The 18,423-nt window shown below is 37.5% G+C and overlaps 1 protein-coding gene across 1 annotated transcript in view; it reads left to right on the plus strand.

The window, feature by feature from the left end:
• The first annotated feature begins 3,793 nt into the window (after positions 1–3,793).
• LOC139117622 (fibropellin-1-like) overlaps positions 3,794–18,423 on the plus strand; it is a 29,107-nt gene continuing 14,477 nt past the window's right edge. Inside the window, exons 1-8 of the mRNA XM_070680864.1 lie at positions 3,794–3,887; positions 12,177–12,368; positions 12,540–12,713; positions 13,511–13,684; positions 13,971–14,084; positions 16,204–16,317; positions 17,125–17,238; positions 17,586–17,699. Coding sequence (XP_070536965.1) covers positions 3,794–3,887; positions 12,177–12,368; positions 12,540–12,713; positions 13,511–13,684; positions 13,971–14,084; positions 16,204–16,317; positions 17,125–17,238; positions 17,586–17,699 — 1,090 coding nt within the window. The remainder of the gene's footprint in view (positions 3,888–12,176; positions 12,369–12,539; positions 12,714–13,510; positions 13,685–13,970; positions 14,085–16,203; positions 16,318–17,124; positions 17,239–17,585; positions 17,700–18,423) is intronic.

Genomic DNA, 18,423 nt, shown 5'->3' on the forward strand with positions numbered 1-18,423 from the left:
TAGAAACATTGAATTTTCTCAATTTATTTTTATTGGGAAATAACATTGCTTTCTAAATAGTCATTAATATGACTTGTCGACTTGCCAGGATTGAAACGCGTTCCCTTATTTCAGCAAGTCTCTTGGAGACACCCCTCTCTACTAAGCGTTGGTGTAACTTTAGTATAAGTTGATTAAGTGGATCTGCCCACCATACAGGTGATTCAATGAAAATGACATTCTCCCCTCCTCACTTATTTCTTCATCTGGCATCAGTTCCGCCTATACAGGCTTCCACAATATTTAAAATGTTGGTGTCGCTCTTGTTTGATTTAACAATTATTTTTCTCCACAGGCAAGTTTTTTTTTAATTTCAAAACCAGTTATTGTAAGCCTTACGCTTTTGAAGTGAACATATTATGTGATGATGAATTTTGTTTCTTAATACAGATTTTTTGTATATTTCAGATAAAATTCATTTTCAAAGGCCGATGAAGGGAAACAAAATTCTCTAGTTCATAATAGGAGCGTACAATAATTTATTTTCGTACACAATGAAATTTCTAAAACATTCGGAGTCATGTTGAGAAATCCCATCATTCCTTGCTATTAATATTAACATCTCTTGTTATGAATACATTTTAAACTGTGATATGTCTATTAACACTCTTTAGTAGAGTCTATTGAGACAGCAACTAACCATATCTTGGGTCATTACATGCTCAGTGAGGGAACTGTTCTAAAAGCCTGTCTGACACATTTCTAACTCTGAATCTTGCTCGGCGACAACATATGTTACAAGTCGCAATACTGGTTTGGTGTTCATATAAGAGCATACAATATAGTTAGCAGGCATTTTGCAGCCACGTTCCTTTCTTCTGTTATTGTTCTTCTTTCTATATGTGGTATCACGTCCTTCTCTGTAATTCAACCAAGCATTTGCTTAACTTCTGCGGATGGCAAGTGAAACTTGAAAAAAGACAATACATTTTACTGTTATTGCCAAATGGTTCTGTTAATTTAGAGGATTTGTGTATTAACACATTCGGATTGAATTTAGGGCAAGATCAAATTGTAAATGCCTATTTGCTTTCTGAAGACTGCTCACGTAGGTAAAGAAAAAAGTCCCAGATAAGTACAACAAAGTATATTACTTCAACACGAATTCTTGTAACAATAGGTTATCTGATTTAGAAGAACAACACCCTTAATTTCTTGCGCTGTTTTACATTCTGCAGCCCAGTAACTGTTTCAACTGCTTGTCTTAAACGCCAGCTTGGTTGCTGACTAATATTTACACTCCTAATATTTTGTGACAGTCGGTAACATTTGAAAATTTTTCTCATTCATAAACAGAGTTAATGATTTTTTCTATTTAAATTACAGGCAGGATTGTTATCATTTAAATAAATATCACAATGCTACTCTATATTTCACTATGATTTCATTCAGATTATCAAGTCATAATTGATCTGTACTTACCAACAAGGTACTTCAAACTGCATTTTCTCACCACAGCTTCCCATCATCTTAATCTGTTCAAAATTCAAACAGAACAAGTGAGTGAAGCTCAGGATGACGGTAAAAATCATACCTTTCTCGGCATTTGGGGGATTTGGCCGGGCTGTTCTGTCTGTTGCCTCTCCGCTAGGCGACTGGATGCCGTATGTTGTGAATTCGAACCCGATTGAAAGCTAGCCGTATTTTCTACCCGTGGTTGATAGCTCTGCTGGTGGAGAGAATTTTTCCCCAGGCTGTCTTTCGCCAAGTTTAAGCGATGTATTCATTGCTTCGATAAAGTTTGTGTGCGCTGTGTGATAGTGAGTGTACGAACGTGAGTGCGTTAGAACTCTGCAACGTATGGAGCGGTCGTAGTCAGAAAAATGTAACAACTTAGCTCGGTTATTGAACCGCTCTTTTTGAGAGTGGGGATTTGGCCGAGCGCTTCTGTCTCTTACCATTCGGCTAGGCAACTGGATGGCCTATGTTGTGAGTTCAAAGCCAATTGAAAACTAGCTGTATTGCATACTTCCATCCGTTAAAAACACCAATCTAGCCTGTTTTTACAAAGTAAAATACGTGACCTTTAAGATTGAAAGTAATATTCTGGAGATAAACCACATTACAAAAAGAAACTGATTGCATAGTTTGTTAAAATCAATGGTCAAATGTGTCACTTGTTCCTGGAAAAGGGATGAGGTTGTACTTGCACAAGGAGTAGTAAGACTGAAAAAAGGAGATCGCTATTTACACTCTCTATTCTGCGCCATATGTATTGATCAGTTTGATGAGCATGTTCTTACTTGTATTTGTTGTGTACGAATCAAATTTACATGTATGTATTTCAAAAAATATCACGGGCGACAGTTCATATAGCTTCCCACTGTCTTCTACACCATTGGGGTAAGTGTATCAGTGAGAACTGAATATTGTCGGTGAATTCAGATAAAATCCTGTCATGTGGCAGACACTATTTCATATTATACAAGGTTTAGAATGATTCAATTTCAGATGTCTCAGAAGTAGTGTTATAATAACCTCATTTATAATAAGAAAAAGAATGAAAACATTTTATAAAACAATAATGTTGTTATTAAGTTTTATTCCTTAACTCTGGGATAATTATGTTTATTGATGGTTGTTTTAACAAGAGATAAAACGGCTTGCTGCCAAAAGTTAAGATCTCGGCTGATTTTCTTCTTTACCAAACCGTCAGACGCCAATGTTTGAATTTCTAATCGGATGCAAGTAGCTATTCAACATGTATAGACTGGAATTCAGCATTAGAAAAATTCCGAATAAGTTGCCGTTGTAAGTCATCTTTTGATGGTGTCATAATTCAGATTTGCATGGCAAAAGCCTGAAACGATGCATCTGTTCGTTTGTGGGGAAGCGATTTGGAGTTTGGGGGAAATGTAATTATCGTTCTAAGGCTTTAGAACATTCAACTAATTATCGTCAGGTCGTGATCACGGAAGATCATCATCAAACCATGTTTGTAAACGATTCTCCCTGTTTGTTCGTGTCGATTTAAATAGAGGGCGATTAAACCTCCGACATCAAAAGAGTAATTTGAGAATGAACAAGAGAGATATATCCTACCGATCGATGGAGCAAACTTTAGCTTTGATATTTGTGGAGTGTTTAATGGAACCTGAAGGGTCAGTATCTTGCAACATTCTTGTCCACAATAATGGAACTCAAACTCTTTGCTGTACGGTAGCACACGTGTCCACTCAACGTGACCGTCTGCGAACCGACGGTACACTTACAAACGATAGCCACACACTTGTCGCTTGCCCCCTTTTGGAGTATTATTGACTAAGTCGACTTTCCACCAGCATAAACATGCAAGTAGATCTCTATTTAATGCAACACGATCGACAGGATGTATGGTCACGGTAATGCACTGCACAGTCAGTGCTAGGAAGCTACAATAACAACAACTTGCTGATCATGGGTGAAATAGGTCACTGCGCATGCTTCAAACATTTCACATGTATGCCACACCTTTATGTATTTTCTATGTATACGTAACATAGTTTTACAACTAAGCTATGTTTTTAGTTGAATAGCAAATGTTTTAAGTTGTGAACAAAACGACATAATGTTTATGACACCGTTCTGCACCGTTCAGAAAAAATACTACGTACAAGTCAGGCGGTGGTTGACGACAAAAATGGGCCAACCACGACTCGCCAATTAAACTCGGGGCTCTGACCTTTCCGGGTGCAAACGTCTTGCATAGAACACCGATACGGATGGGTAAAAAAGACATTTGATAAAAATAGCACTAAGAGTCGCTTGGCTTGGTATGGAAGGCTGGTCATACATGGACCTGACAATGACAAAAAGTAGCGCAATAGTGTGCTACTGCCTCGTCGTTCTTGGCACTGTTCTTTGTGAAGGTGAGTTTGCGTGTAACGCGCTAAAGTCCTCGTAGGGTCGGCTCATACAGATTATTGTCTGTCAAAGAGACTTTCTCTAAAATATGCTGGGTTGGCAGATTTAACTTCCTGACCTTCCCTATTACTGTTAACGCCACCAAAGTAGTAACTTCGATGCCTCCTACATTGATCCGCAGACGGGCAGGAAATCGCTATTGGAGTAATCGATGGAGAGCATTAACATAAACCGATTATTATGCCTAGTATATGATTTTAAGAAACATTTTCGCATTTTTTAGGCAACGCCCGATATGCAAATAAAGCAAGTCGTGGCCAGCATACCGATGCTTTACACCTGTTCTATTCATGTGTACCAGGAAATACATGTATGTTAATCTTCGTATGGCGAGTGTGGCGTGATGATCTAAAATACAAGAAGACTTTAAAGTCTAGAAAGCTTGAATCGTCGGCTATTTTTCGCCAATTAGACAGAACTAGTGTCTATAGAAGAAACCTTTCTTTCCATCATAACATCACTGTTGAACGAACAGTGTAATGTGCGCTATCACAAAGCGAAAACGAAATGCAGAGGAAACAAAACTTTGAGAAGTCGGGGCTCTAAGATCAATAGATGGGTCCTCGGCTACATGTCCGTTCTCCTTTGTCGTATGACATTTGGTTCTGATAATGCAAATGTTAACTTGTTTTTTTTGCCTTAGCCTCGCGTATGTCTGTACTGCCAAACCATTATTGTTGGCATATATTGGCCTAAACAGTGCTGTATCCAGGTGGAATGTTTTACCCCTCACAGCAACTCTTATTTTCTTTAACTTTAATTACTGAAAATGTCATAATACCTCAATACCTTTATTGTCGACTTTGTTAAATGCGAGCCCTGTCTAGTATTTCTTGAGGCAATTTTACAAAACACGATTGGAACTTATTTGGGATAATTGGATTTTCATATTTTTAAATTTCTCAAAAGTGTTCGGTGCTCTATCGCTGATTCTTGCAATATGACAAATTACACATAAAAACAAGTGTGTAACTTAAAAAGAAAAGCACATAAGCTTACATTTGCTGATCAAACATACATTATTTCACCATCAATTATCCCAAATTAGTTCCAATCGTGTTACATGTTGTTAAGCAAGTCGTGAGCTATGGTAAAGTGCTATTTTAAACAAGAATCACTGGCGAAGGGGTTCAAGATATGACTGTGAATCTTTTCTTTGCAACCTTTAAACGACAACAATGTAAACCCAGTGAATCAAAAATGTCATTTGAAGTGACCAGAAATACTTTCCGGTGATGGTCTTTGAAATCTATTTGCCCTCTAGGCCTCATAAGTTGCATAAATGGTACATGATACTCTTATGACAAATAATGCTACCATACATTATTAGAGGTAAAGTTAAACGAGTCATGTACTGGGTTTATGTACAGAGTTTATGCTTCAGAGTCTTTGTATGCCCTCGGATTTAACGTCGTAAGAATGAAATATTGCTTTTACGAGGTAAATGGTCTTGCTCCAGGGTTGATGGTCTTTTATGTGAAAATGGGGCGAATAATATTTTCATCCCAAACTTGGAGTAATTTGACTTGACATGGTTTTTCATAAGGCCGATTTGCTTTCTTGGGTAAAGGTAGCTGGCGTTTATCAGCTTAATATCTAAACGAATTCATTGTGCGGGAACAACTTTTAAAGGAGTCACCAGATATGAACTGAAAATGCTCACATGTTTCAGTATATATTGCAGTTGTATGTAAATTTACGCTTTTGCCACATGTTTGCCACTTGAATGATCAATACCATAAACATTCATCACAAATTAGTTCTAAAGGTCATTAAATATACAAATATGTAATTAACTGAAATAAAGATTCTAATTTCTCAGACTGCTGCCCAATTTTATTTCAAGCAGGAAAGAAACATTACGTACAGTTTAAATTCGGCGAAAACACCAGTAACTTTCAATAAAATCACTGTAGTCTAGCAATACAATGACAGGACACTTGTTAATATTTCTCAGTATAGGCAAGATTTCTGTCGCCTTCAGTCAGATCTGGTACAGTAATTTTGACTCATATTACTAATTACTTAAGGACATTAAATATGCAAAGAGCTGTTAATTGACACGGCTAAACGCTTCACGGAAGAGTAAGGTATTTGTCAGAGCAATATCTGTGGCAGCTTCCATCGAGTTTGGTAAAATAGTTTTGGAGTCAAATTACTAATTACAAAGATTAATGACATATGCTAATGAGATCTTTCTTGATGTGACACTGCTCAATGCTTCACAGTTACCAGATCAATATCTGTAGCAACTTTCATCAGAGTTGGTGTTGTAAATTCGTAGGTATATTACTATAATAAAATATGTAACGGAACCATGAATTTGGTTGACACTGCGAAATGCTTCACAGAACAGTCAGTCAATATCTGTGGCAGTTTTCGTCAAATTTGGTGCTGTAATCTTGGAGGTATATTACTAATTACAACGTTTATAATATATACAAATGAGCTGTTTATTAACTTGACTTTGCTCATTGCTTCATGGGACAACTAGCTATCTATCAGATCAACATCTGTAGCACGATGCATCAAATGCAGTTCAGTAATTTCGGAGTTATATCACTAATTACAAAGTTCATTAAATGTGCAAATGAGACCTGAATTAACTTGACACTGCAAAAAGCTTCACGTGACAATTAGATATTTATCAGCTCAATATCTGCAGCACGTTTCATAAAATTTGGTGCCGTAATTTGAGAGTTATATCACCAATATGCAAATGAACCTCTATATTAACTTTACACTTCTGAATGCTTAACAACACAGTCAGATAGCTGTCGGATCAGTATCTCCAGCAGATTTCGTCAAATTTGGTGCAGTTATTTGCTATTTTGGAGTTATATGACTAAATACAAACTTCATTAAATATGCAAATGAGCTGTTTATTAACGTAACTCTGCTCAATGCGTCTCAGTACAATTAGATGTCTATCAGATCCATATTTGTAGCAGGTATCATCTAATTTGGTGTAGGAATTTCGAAATTATATCACTAATAACAAAAGTTCCTTAAATATACAAATGACAGATAATTGACATGACACTTACAGTATCATCATAATGTCCTGAGATTGTCATTAGTGAATAGTTTCATGAAATTTTGTTCAGTATTTCTTGATATGTCTCCATAGGAAACCATGATATGAAAAAAATCATATTTCATATCTTCATTAATATGCAAACCACACAAACCAAAATCTAATCAGCTCCTGTCATTAGTATATGGTACCTGTCTACCAAATCTGACTTGAATCCATTCAGGTGTTCTTGAGACAGGCACACACACAGACATCGGTATGACATAGCTCCCGTGTGTGAACACGTGAGCTAAAATTTATTGACACCATGTAAATACTCAAATATGCAGTCTCGCTCCAAGGTCAATGGTGTTTTAATATTATATTATAATGTTTTGAAAGACCGGAATATAAAGACAAAATTGCTGTCGACTAAGTGACTGTCCATGGTTTTACAAATGGCAGGGTCACTTTCTGGCGTTAAAGGGGCATTTATATGTATATCAGTTTTATCTCTAAACGAAATGATTTATCAGACACAACTTCCAGAGGAATAGAAAGGATTAACACCACCTATATAGTCCGTGTAAATGAGCACTAATGCGAGCGTCTGGAATTTCGGACTGTCGCTTTATGGGGATTGCCAGATATAGTTATCCGAAGCCACTGAAATAACTGTCTTTACAGCAGACTCACTGGGAAAGTTGAGATGCCGAACCATTGCTGTTTCACTTCAAGGCGGGTAGGTTCCCTTCCCATGGGTATCCAGCCATGATTTTCTAGAACAATGCATCTGTTTGTATTGATTTAATATGTCAGAGCTTCAGCCTAAACAAATTTTAAGAGCATACATATCCATACAGCTGAACCACGATCTGGCAATGCAGTAACATAAGAGCGTCAACATTCTTTAAAGGATATGCAATGTTTACTATATCGCATTTGTGAACTGTTTCTGAATCATGGCCACGATAGTTTGACCTTAGAAACTTGGTGAGGATTTACAAAGAGTACACGTATTAGTGGCAGAGCACCTTAGCTACGTCACTTATAATTGCCCGGCAAACGTAACTTCTGACAAGATATTCGTAACCATAGCATCTTGGGAACTACGCCATTTTACAGTTTCAGTGATTTCAAAGCTACGGGTCCGTTACATTATTCATAACGTAATAGGGGCTTGTAAATATTTTTATCAGGGTGTTCTCACACAGTAGAAAACTTTGGACAGTTTTAAAAGCTATTGTACAGTAGTTTATCAAGCGTCAAATTTAGCCTTTTGCATCATTCTTCAATTTTCGATGAAGCCCAAGATATTGTGAGTTAAGTTACCATGCAGTGGCAGCAAACAAAGCTGTCCATGCAAACAGGTGAAATGGTAAAACGTCTGATAAAACTTTGGCAAATGGTTGTGTCCTCCCTCTGAGGAAGAGCAGGAAAGGTACTAATTGATTGATGAAGAGCCATAAACATGAAATAACCTTAGAGCGACTGGTAATTCGATTTTTAGGGTTATTCCCTTCGTTTTTACAAACCACGTCCGATACAAAGAAGACCAGGTAAGTTCGCTACAGTCATGCTTAGTACCTCTGGTACCAGAAGATAGATACATGATGAACTTCGGTGCGATTGTTTTGTCTAAAACCGTGATTGTGTTGTCTAAGGCCGCACAGTCTTTGCATAGATTAATCTGTCATCTAAACGTCTATGGGTTAGAAGGTCATAACATCACGCAGGAACACTTTGTTTGGAACAGGCAGGTAATTTTTTTCCCATTAGTGTCCAGCCATGATTTATGAGAACGTTTCAGGCAGCATTGCTTTAATATGGTAGAAGTAAGACGAATAACACAAAGCCCCTGGTTCGAACAATGTAGTCACCTGTGCGTATCTAAATTTCTGCTTAGCAGTGCAATGTTTACTGCAAACTTCCTGTTAACTGGGTCTTAGTCATGGCCTAATTAAGTGGTGGCTTTCACTCCGACACAATTTTACGATTGTCTGTCAGTACCTTGAGTACACGCAGCCTTTCAAACACATTTGACTAAAAGTGTGTCGCTGCGCAAAAAATACAATTATACAGTAGGCTATACAGTAGAAACACCTGACATCACTTCTTGGTCCTCTGGCCAGAGGTCCATATATCTTTCTTTCATGAATATGACTTTGTTTGTGTACTGTCTATTTACTGTCTGTTCTGTGCTGTTTTGTGTCTATGTTTACAACTATTGTCTTGCGAATGCTGACCTACTGTCATTGGATTACGGATTGGTATGATTGCGATTATTTTTTTTCACACTTGTCAAACTAGTATATCACGAAAAACTTTAATATCAGCGTCACAATTTAGAGTTGCTGACTGCCTATCAATATTTCAGTGTCTGAAATCCTGTCCCCATGGAACATTGCCTTTTTAATATTTCTAAATCGTTGAGCATTTCTATTTCAAGTCCTTATCCTCCCATTAGTTCCAAGGACCGACTACATACGCTCGTATACTACCTACAGGAGTACACGAACGGCTTTCAATAACTGTGTAGAAACATTCGTCTCGGCCTGTGCGATCATTTTAGTGTATTTATGTACTCCGCTTACCTGCCTGACATGTTTGTCCTCTCCTCAGTATGTACAAGAGCCAAACTGCCATTCACTCCATATTCAGCCATTAATCACGGGAAATTTGAAAGAACGGTATGAAGTCACACCCTGCGGAAATATAGAAGGCAGCCCATTCTCGGGTCAAAGGTCAGACCTCGGCCGAAATTCTGCCATCCGGAAAAGCTGATCGCTGTAGCTTTTCAAAGGACGGTTCTATTTGTAAAGATGGCCGAGCAAGGAATTTATCGAGCATATCGTCAGTAGCATGGCTTTTGCCCTGAAGCAATGAATGCAAATGGAGTAAAAAAACAAAAACCTTAATGACGTCAAAAAAGAGAAGCGGAGAACTCTGCGCGTAATGTCAAAGCAATAGTGACCATTGCGCAGGATCGTCTATTTATTTTATATCATGAATCTCAATAACCTGATTAAAGTTTCAATTTTTCTTTCAAAGTGAAGAAACATTTACCATATAAAACACAAAACAGAGTTGTGCACACTACACCATCCGCAACTTGAAATGTAATATGTCATATGAATGACTCTCCTGCCTCCTACGTGCTCCTCCCCTGCATTAACGATTACCTTCAAAGCGCATTAAAAGTATCCTAGGGATACTCATTAGCGAATATTATCTATTTTGAAGGTCTGGGGAAAAAACTTTTACAGCATGCACACAGCAAAACGACATGCGTAACTTGATAGTATCCTTACCTAAAATTTGAGTATGACTTCCGTGCAAAACAGTGAGATTATAGCCTCCTTCCAGTCCGTGGTTCGGGTAACCAGACGTGATGTACTTCACTGTGTTGGTGTAGTGTGGTTGCGAGTACACCTTTTGTATGAACGTTGACCTAAAATATTTTTCGAAAGAGATTTGTATGCATCGACAATGATATGTAGCAATTCGCTGTACAGTAATAGTTTCCTATAATCAACAAGCTGTCAGCTAGAACACTTAACTGTGTGTTTTGACCATCTCATGGAGGTGATGTCCAACTGTACCTGTCTGCCTTTGTATTACAAGATCCTCCCCATTGCGAAGAGAAATTTAGGATTAAGTGAGAAGTAAGACGACCCTGACGTGAAGTCGGTCGATATGTAGCGACAACCAGTGCATATTGTGGACAAACTAATCCGAAATAAATATTCAAACTGATTAGACATTCAAATGTTTTCATTAAGGTATGACTCGATTCAAGGGAGTACCGTTGTTACTTCAAAATGTTGATAAGTGAAGGAACGTTTTCGAATTTCCTTTGCATCATCGCTAAAAATTAGTTGAAAGCTTTTGGAGGACGGACATCTGCATATTCGTATATTATACATATTTTACGTCAGCAAAGTCCTGCACTTCACAAATTACACAATAGCTACTTTGTGAGACAATTTTACTGAAGTCCCTCATAAAAACGTTTGAATTGCGTTATTTTTTGCGATCGACCACACGTACGTTTGTTGAGGGAAATAACTTGACCATGTTATGCTATTCTGTAGTTGTCGACGTTTTCACCAATCAAGATATTCCCTGTCGATTTCTAAATGGATGGGCATAGAATCATTCGGAAGGGAACGAGAGGTCGAGTAATATGTTTGTACGGTTTGCGGCAGAAAAGCTCCATGTTGTTTCTAGGGTTGTAATCTATAATAAGCCGTCTGTTCTGACAAGGAATGTGATTCGGTCATGTTAGTTTGGAAAGTCGATGGCAGTGGAAAACTCCTCAATTTTTGAGAGAAGTGATTGCGGAGCCATTGGCTGGGAGAAGGGAAGTTGACAGCTTTTGTGGCAGGAAGAGGTAAACATGGATTTGAGGTGGGGATTTTTTTTTCAAGTCGGCTGATCCATCATTAAGATAGAAAGAGGGGTGAGGAATGAAAACCACTCCGTGAACCACTAAAATCTTGCAGTAGACGAGGGGATTCAACCTTGACGACTGAATCCAACCCTGTGCCCTACAAAACCCTATGGTTGCACTATATTGTCTCTTGACAGCACGCAGGCGCTTTTCTCAAAATGGCGACGCCTGCTTTCGACGCAAATTTCAAGGTGACATTGCAATATTATGCCTAAAATATGCCTCATCCAATGACACAAGTTAGTTCAAGAAATATTCTCGTTTCTTTTTAAAAATTCTGTTTTGCTGTAAAGAAAATAAGATAAGCCGTGTGTAGAGAAGGACCAATATCTCCTTATCCCAGTGGCTGTGTTTTCACCGGGTTGAAAGTTCGGAAATGTCGAAACCTAAGCGGACGACTGAGATCTCGACGCGACTTGCATGTGGTCGTAAAGCTATGCAGTAAATTGAGGCCACTTGACATTATTTTAGTGGTCACTGCTGGGATCAAGTAGTCAACTGAGGGATTTTTTAACATATTGCACCACACAACCCCTATAATTTCCTATTCTAAAATCCTGGTTGACTACCCGTGATCTCACCCCTATATCTGCCATCTTCTAGGCTTCTATGCTGAACTCTATGCTCAGTAAATAGGGATAAAATATTTTCTTGGTTGTTTTATGTCGGCTTTTTTTCGTTTGCACATGGTAAATAGTAAAACATTTCCATTATAACTATCAATAATATGCACATAAATAACTGAAAATCGTTTCACTTTTCCAGAATGTGACCGTCCCGAGAGAAAGGTTGAACTTGGGAGACCTCCCGTCTTAGACCCTGATATGTCCTCCTATGTCGCCAACACGGTCGTTACATTTACATGTAGCAACACAGATGACGTACCAACTGGACCACCAAGTGTGACTTGTAGAAGCGATGGCACGTGGGATCCCCCTACTATACCAAATTGCTTACGTAGGTTCTTTTTAAGTTGGTCTTGATTATGAACGAGAAAAACAAAGATTATTGTTCAATATTGCCAACATCAGCTTCAGAGACAATACTGAATTATAGAATAAACAACATCAATGAATCGACTGTATTTTTCTTTTCTCTGTATTTCGTATGACTGCTTTCGTTTATCAGAAAGATGCGATGATCCAGGTGACCCAATAAATGGACATAAACTTGGTACTCCGACCTTTGACCCATATACGTCAGTCACCTTTGCTTGCGACGGCGACACCGATACCCTTGTTGGGGCTGACACATTGACTTGCGATGATGGCGTTTGGGATAACGATATACCGACATGCCTCAGTAAGTATTATGCCTGCAGAGCAGTAACATGGACTATATGGTAGCATACTATAGATATAGGGGGAAAGGTGTGGCATTGGTCATGTTTGTGATGCAGTATGCCTTGTGTAATGTTATAAGATAAAACAACATCAGCCTCTCAGTTTAATTATATCGTTCACATGTCCCGCAGCAGCCAAAACTTAATTCAGAAAATATTTGTTTGCAAATGTTTTTGTTGATAGAGTAAAGTTTTGTCGTATCAAAGGACGTGCAAGGACGGAAAACGTTTCGTCGACGAGAGGAGAATTTTTTCTCTCTATCAGCGGTAAACACGGAAAATGGGTAGGCATTTTAGCAGTTTGTGGGGTTTACCTATTAGTATAACAGAATGAGGGCATACTCGGGAAGTTATCGTGGCTAGAGTAGAAAGAGAGATGAAAATTTTACCTCTGAATTCCTAATGCCTTCAAAATAGTTGATGACGATGATGTTGTTGTTGTTGTTGTTGATGATGATGATAATGATGACGATGTTAGCGATTTGTGTTCATTAGTGGTTAATGAATATTGAACCATCATGAACGCTAACGTTATCATTTTGTCACGTGATAGGAGCAAGTCGTTGTCCAAAACGGAGTCATATAGTATCAATCTTTTCACATGCAGCTTTTGTTGGGGCAAGCATGGCATTACTCACTTCGTAAGTTGGTTCCCTTTATGTTGCATTGACTTGCAACTTTACCTGATCGATATCACCTGACCCCTTGTAGAGACATAAATGTTAATTTCTCACTCGTTTTGTTGATGATTTATAAGGTGGTTGCGATGACCCCGGTAGCCCTGGCAACGGTATGCAGAGTGCTACGAATACGTCTCTGTATCACAATGGAGTGATTGGATTCAGCTGTAACGCAGGATATCAGCTAATTGGTGCCGTCAGCGTACACTGTAATAACGGAACCTGGAGTGATTTAGTGCCACAATGTGATGGTGGGATGACAGATTCTAATCATTTTCTAATTTTCAAACATGTCTTGAAATCTGCAAATCTTCATTGTTTCATTGAAACTTTACACTTTGAAGTTTTTTATCATTTAATATTGATGCGTAGCATCATAGGCTCGAAATAATCGCTCAGTTTACAGCGGTATCCAAACTTTGTTTGGTTTATGAAATATATATTCATGTGGTTGTGCACTCAAAAACCACTGTCCCATATTTTATATTAAATGTAATAGGGCGTGTTTTGTCATCTTCTTTGTCGATGAACATGTAGATATCAACGAATGTGAAAGTACTCCCTGTCAGAATGGTGCAACATGCGTGAATGAAGTCAATCAATACAACTGTACATGTACAGATGGTTACCAAGGAACAAATTGCGAATTAGGTGAATATTCTTTCATGCACGATTACAGATTTCCTTCATCAAAGTTTAATATCTTTACAGAGTGCCCTAAGGGAGCGTTCAGTTATTATGACCGGGGGTGGGCCGGCAAATTCTTCCTGCGCATCAGTCAAAATAAGTGAACCCCCCTACCCATTGTACCAAAAAAATGATGACCCCCCTTTCAAGATGACAAAAAATTCATGACCTACCCCACTGCTTGAGTAAAGCTGCACACACAAACACCTCGGGGGTATGGAGCAATAGAATCCCCCCAAAAAAGAGCTTAGATTTTTTCAAATGACCTTCCTTACAAACTCAAAAGGTGTTAATGCTCAGATTTCCCCTTCTGACTTGCTATAATTTTGAAATTACCCCTCAAAGGGGTTGGACAGAAATTACTGGTGGATCGCAATATTTTTGCGCAAGAGTGTGTGTACAAAATTTTGATATTTGGATTTAATTAAAAATCAGCTGTTGATAATGTTGATTCACCATACATGGTATACATATATTTTCTCATACATGTATGAGAAATCTATGTAATACTTTTTCAATGCAAAACTATATCTGTGCATTTATAGATATTGATAATTTACATAAATCTACGGGTTGTTACAACTGGCATGAGGACAAAGAGTTTGACCTTAGAATTTCACCAAAAATGTTCATCTACTATACATGGGAGTCAATGATAAAATTGTGAATAATTTTTTTTCCAGTGAAAAACTTGGTATACTTGTGCATATACAGATGTTCAATAATTAACATTATTTTACTTGATTAGAATATGATGGTTAAAGGTGCATATTATGTGTACAAGAAATCTGATTATGGAACTTCACTGAAAATGTTCATCCACTATACATGGGAGTCTATGAGGAAAGTATGAATAATTTTTTTCCAATACAAAAATAGGTAAACCCATGTATTTATGTACTCTCGATTATTGATATCAATGTACTTGATTAGATTAGTGTGGTAACAAATGGATGTGTTCGCCAGAAATTGGATTTTGGAATTATACCAAAATGTAGATTCACTGTACATGAGAGTCTATAAGGAAACTATGAATAATTTTTTCCAATACAAAACTATCAAAATCTGAGTATTTATAGACATTTGATAATTCATTTTAAATTACTTAGTTAGCCTGGGATAGTTAAAGGTTGATATGTGTGCAAGAAATTGGATTTTGGAATTTCACCGAAAGGTTGATTCACTATACATTGGAGTCTATGAGAAAACTAAGAATAATTTGTTTACAATGCTAAACTAAATTAATTTGTGCTTTTATAGGTGTTTGATAATTGATACAAATGTACTTGATTCAAATAGGGTATTTGAAAGTTCAGATGTGGACAACAATTATGATATTGAAATTCCACCTAAAAGTATTATTTAACTTTTCATGGTACTAGTAGTCTCAGTACAGGTAACTGTTAAATAATTTCCCTGACAAAACTTGCTATATCTCTAATATGTAAGTAATAGGAATTGTTCATTGCCCTCAGTGCAGTGAGCTTGATTTTACAATAAGACAAGCCTCAGAGTTGTCAAGTCAAGATGTTCATGTGAAAGATAATTGTACTTTTGTTCAGATTTACAGGTGAATAACTTCAGAGAATGAAATCATGCAACGAATCATTTTTATCTCCCAGAATATTTCTGAACACTGAAACTGCTTTTTGACGGGACGGATACTTATGAAAATTAAGTGACCCCCCCCCCCCTCTGAGCTGTTTGAAAAATACATGACCCCCCCTTGCAGTTTTCAAATTTAAGGTGACCCCCCTGGATTTTGCCGGCCCATCCCGGCCATAATAACTGAACGCTCCCTAACAAAAGGTTTTCTGAGAAGCAAAGCAAGCCATCAAAAGCAAATTGTATTACAATTTGTGTAGTTTTTGATGTTTGTTAATGCTCTTGGTATAGGCACCGGTTAGTAAAAATAAGTTTGCAATAACAAAAAACTTTTGTCAGTTTGTTTGACTGTCTTGATTTGCACTCCTCTTTTGGCGTTTCACAATGTTCATATGACTACCATGTAGGCACTTAACCATCACTTTTGCAAATTTCCTATTTAATGCAACAGTACATGCTATCTTCTGACTTCATGTAGATATTGACGAATGTGCAAGTAATCCGTGTCAGAATGGTGCAACGTGCGTGGATGAAGTCAATCAATATAGCTGCAGCTGTGCTGCTGGATACCAAGGAACCAATTGTGAAACAGGTGAATGTTCGTCCATGCACACACCAATGAAATTACTTTGAGTCAGGATTCGAATTCTTAACATAACGCCTGTGAACACGAAATTAAATCCTGAATTACAAAAATAAAAAGGAAGCCCTAAGCTCTAATAAATGAATTCATTTCGCATATTGACGGCCACTTTAAAAGAACAAAACCTAGCTTCTGTTTTTGGACCTTTATTCACTTTTCATATTTTACCCGTAACGCACATGTGTCAGTTTCCAAAAGTACAAAATGTATACATTTAGCTCAAGTGATCCAAATTAAATGTTTATGTAACTTTGCACACGAGCGGCACTGTTACACATTTCCATTCAATATTTCAGTGCATGTTTTATTGTCTTCTGACTCCATGTTAGATATTGATGAATGTGAAAGTAATCCCTGTCAGAACGGTGCAACATGCATGAATGAACTCAACCAATACAGCTGCACGTGTGCTACTGGCTACGAAGGAACCAATTGTGAACAGGTGAAACTTTGACAGTGGATACAGCAATCAGATTTCCATAGTCAACAGACTATTATCTTGTTAAAGTGCCTCCACACTAGATTTTGTTTTTACTAATACAAAATCAGAAAAAAATGTAACTAAATTCACATCGCACTTTGACTCTCAGTTAAAAATAAACAAACAAACAAACTTCAATTTTGGGACTGTAAGAATTTTTTGTTTTCATCTTTTATTCATGAGCGCAGAGCTCTACAAATATATGTTTCTTCATGTTATACACATGCTTGTTATTTTCAAACTTATATTTTACTGCATAATTTTTTTTTCTATAGATATCAACGAATGTGCAAGTAATCCATGTCAGAATGGTGCAATATGCTCGAATGAAGTCAATCAATACACCTGCATGTGTGCTGATGGCTACATGGGAACAAATTGTGAAGCAGGTAAATGTTCATCAAGGTGTTTAGATATGAGATTTCCTTTAGTCACGATTCAATTTCTTAAGATAACGGCTGTGAACGCGAAACTTGATCCTATATTACAAAATATAGAAGGACAGCCCTCGAATAAATGAATTCGTTTTGGCATTTTGACGGTCATTTTACAAAAATCCAACCTAGCTTTTTTTTTGATCTTTATTCTCTTTTCTTTTACTGGTGACGTATATCATTCAGATTTTAGAAGTACACAAATGTATATGTTTTTCTCATGTGATACAATGTTTATATGACCGTGAACACGAGCAGCGCTGTTACTATTGTATGTGTTGTTGTCTTCTGACTCCATGTAGATATTGATGAATGTGCAAGTAATCCCTGTCAGAATGGTACAACATGCGTGGATCAAGTCAACCAATACAGCTGCATGTGTGCTGCTGGCTACACAGGAACAAATTGTGAAACAGGTGAATATTTGTCTATCCATGAAGCAATCAGATTTCCTTAGTCAACACACTATATCTTGATAAAGTGCCATAACACTAGATTTCATTCTTACCAATACAAAACGGAAAGATGTAAATAAATTCACATCGCAACTTTGACTCTCACTTAAACACAAACAAACAAACAAACAAACCTCAATTTTGGGACTCTAAGAATGTTTCGTTTTCATTTTTTATTCATGAGCGCAGAACTGTACAAATATATGTTTCTTCATGTTATACACGCGCTTGTTATTTCTATCATATCACAGGGTGTTGTCTAAATGTCCGTCCCCAGGGGTGAGTAGGTGTTTCGTTGTATTGCTAATAAAGATATATTCTACCAACCTTTGGTGTTGTCTTAAACTTAGCACTACCCTTGACAATCTTGCGTTAACGTTTTATCAACATGCTGTATGTATTATCTGATGAGTTTGAGTGCCTAATTGGCCAAGCAAGCAAGGGTAAATTACTAATCTATGGACGCTGTCACCAGATTTTCACCGGATTAAATTTGACAAGTCAACAACGAACGCGCCAGTAAGGTATAACTTCAGTTATACCTTACTGGCGCGTTCGTTGTTGACTTTGTCAAATTTAATCCGGTGATAATCTGGTGACAGCGTCCACAGCTTAGTAATTTACCCTTGCTTACTTTGGCCAATTAGGCACTCAAACTCATCAGATAATAGATACAGCATGTTGA

The sequence above is a fragment of the Ptychodera flava genome, chromosome 18 (assembly GCF_041260155.1).
Source record: "Ptychodera flava strain L36383 chromosome 18, AS_Pfla_20210202, whole genome shotgun sequence".
Taxonomy (NCBI): Eukaryota; Metazoa; Hemichordata; class Enteropneusta; family Ptychoderidae; genus Ptychodera; species Ptychodera flava.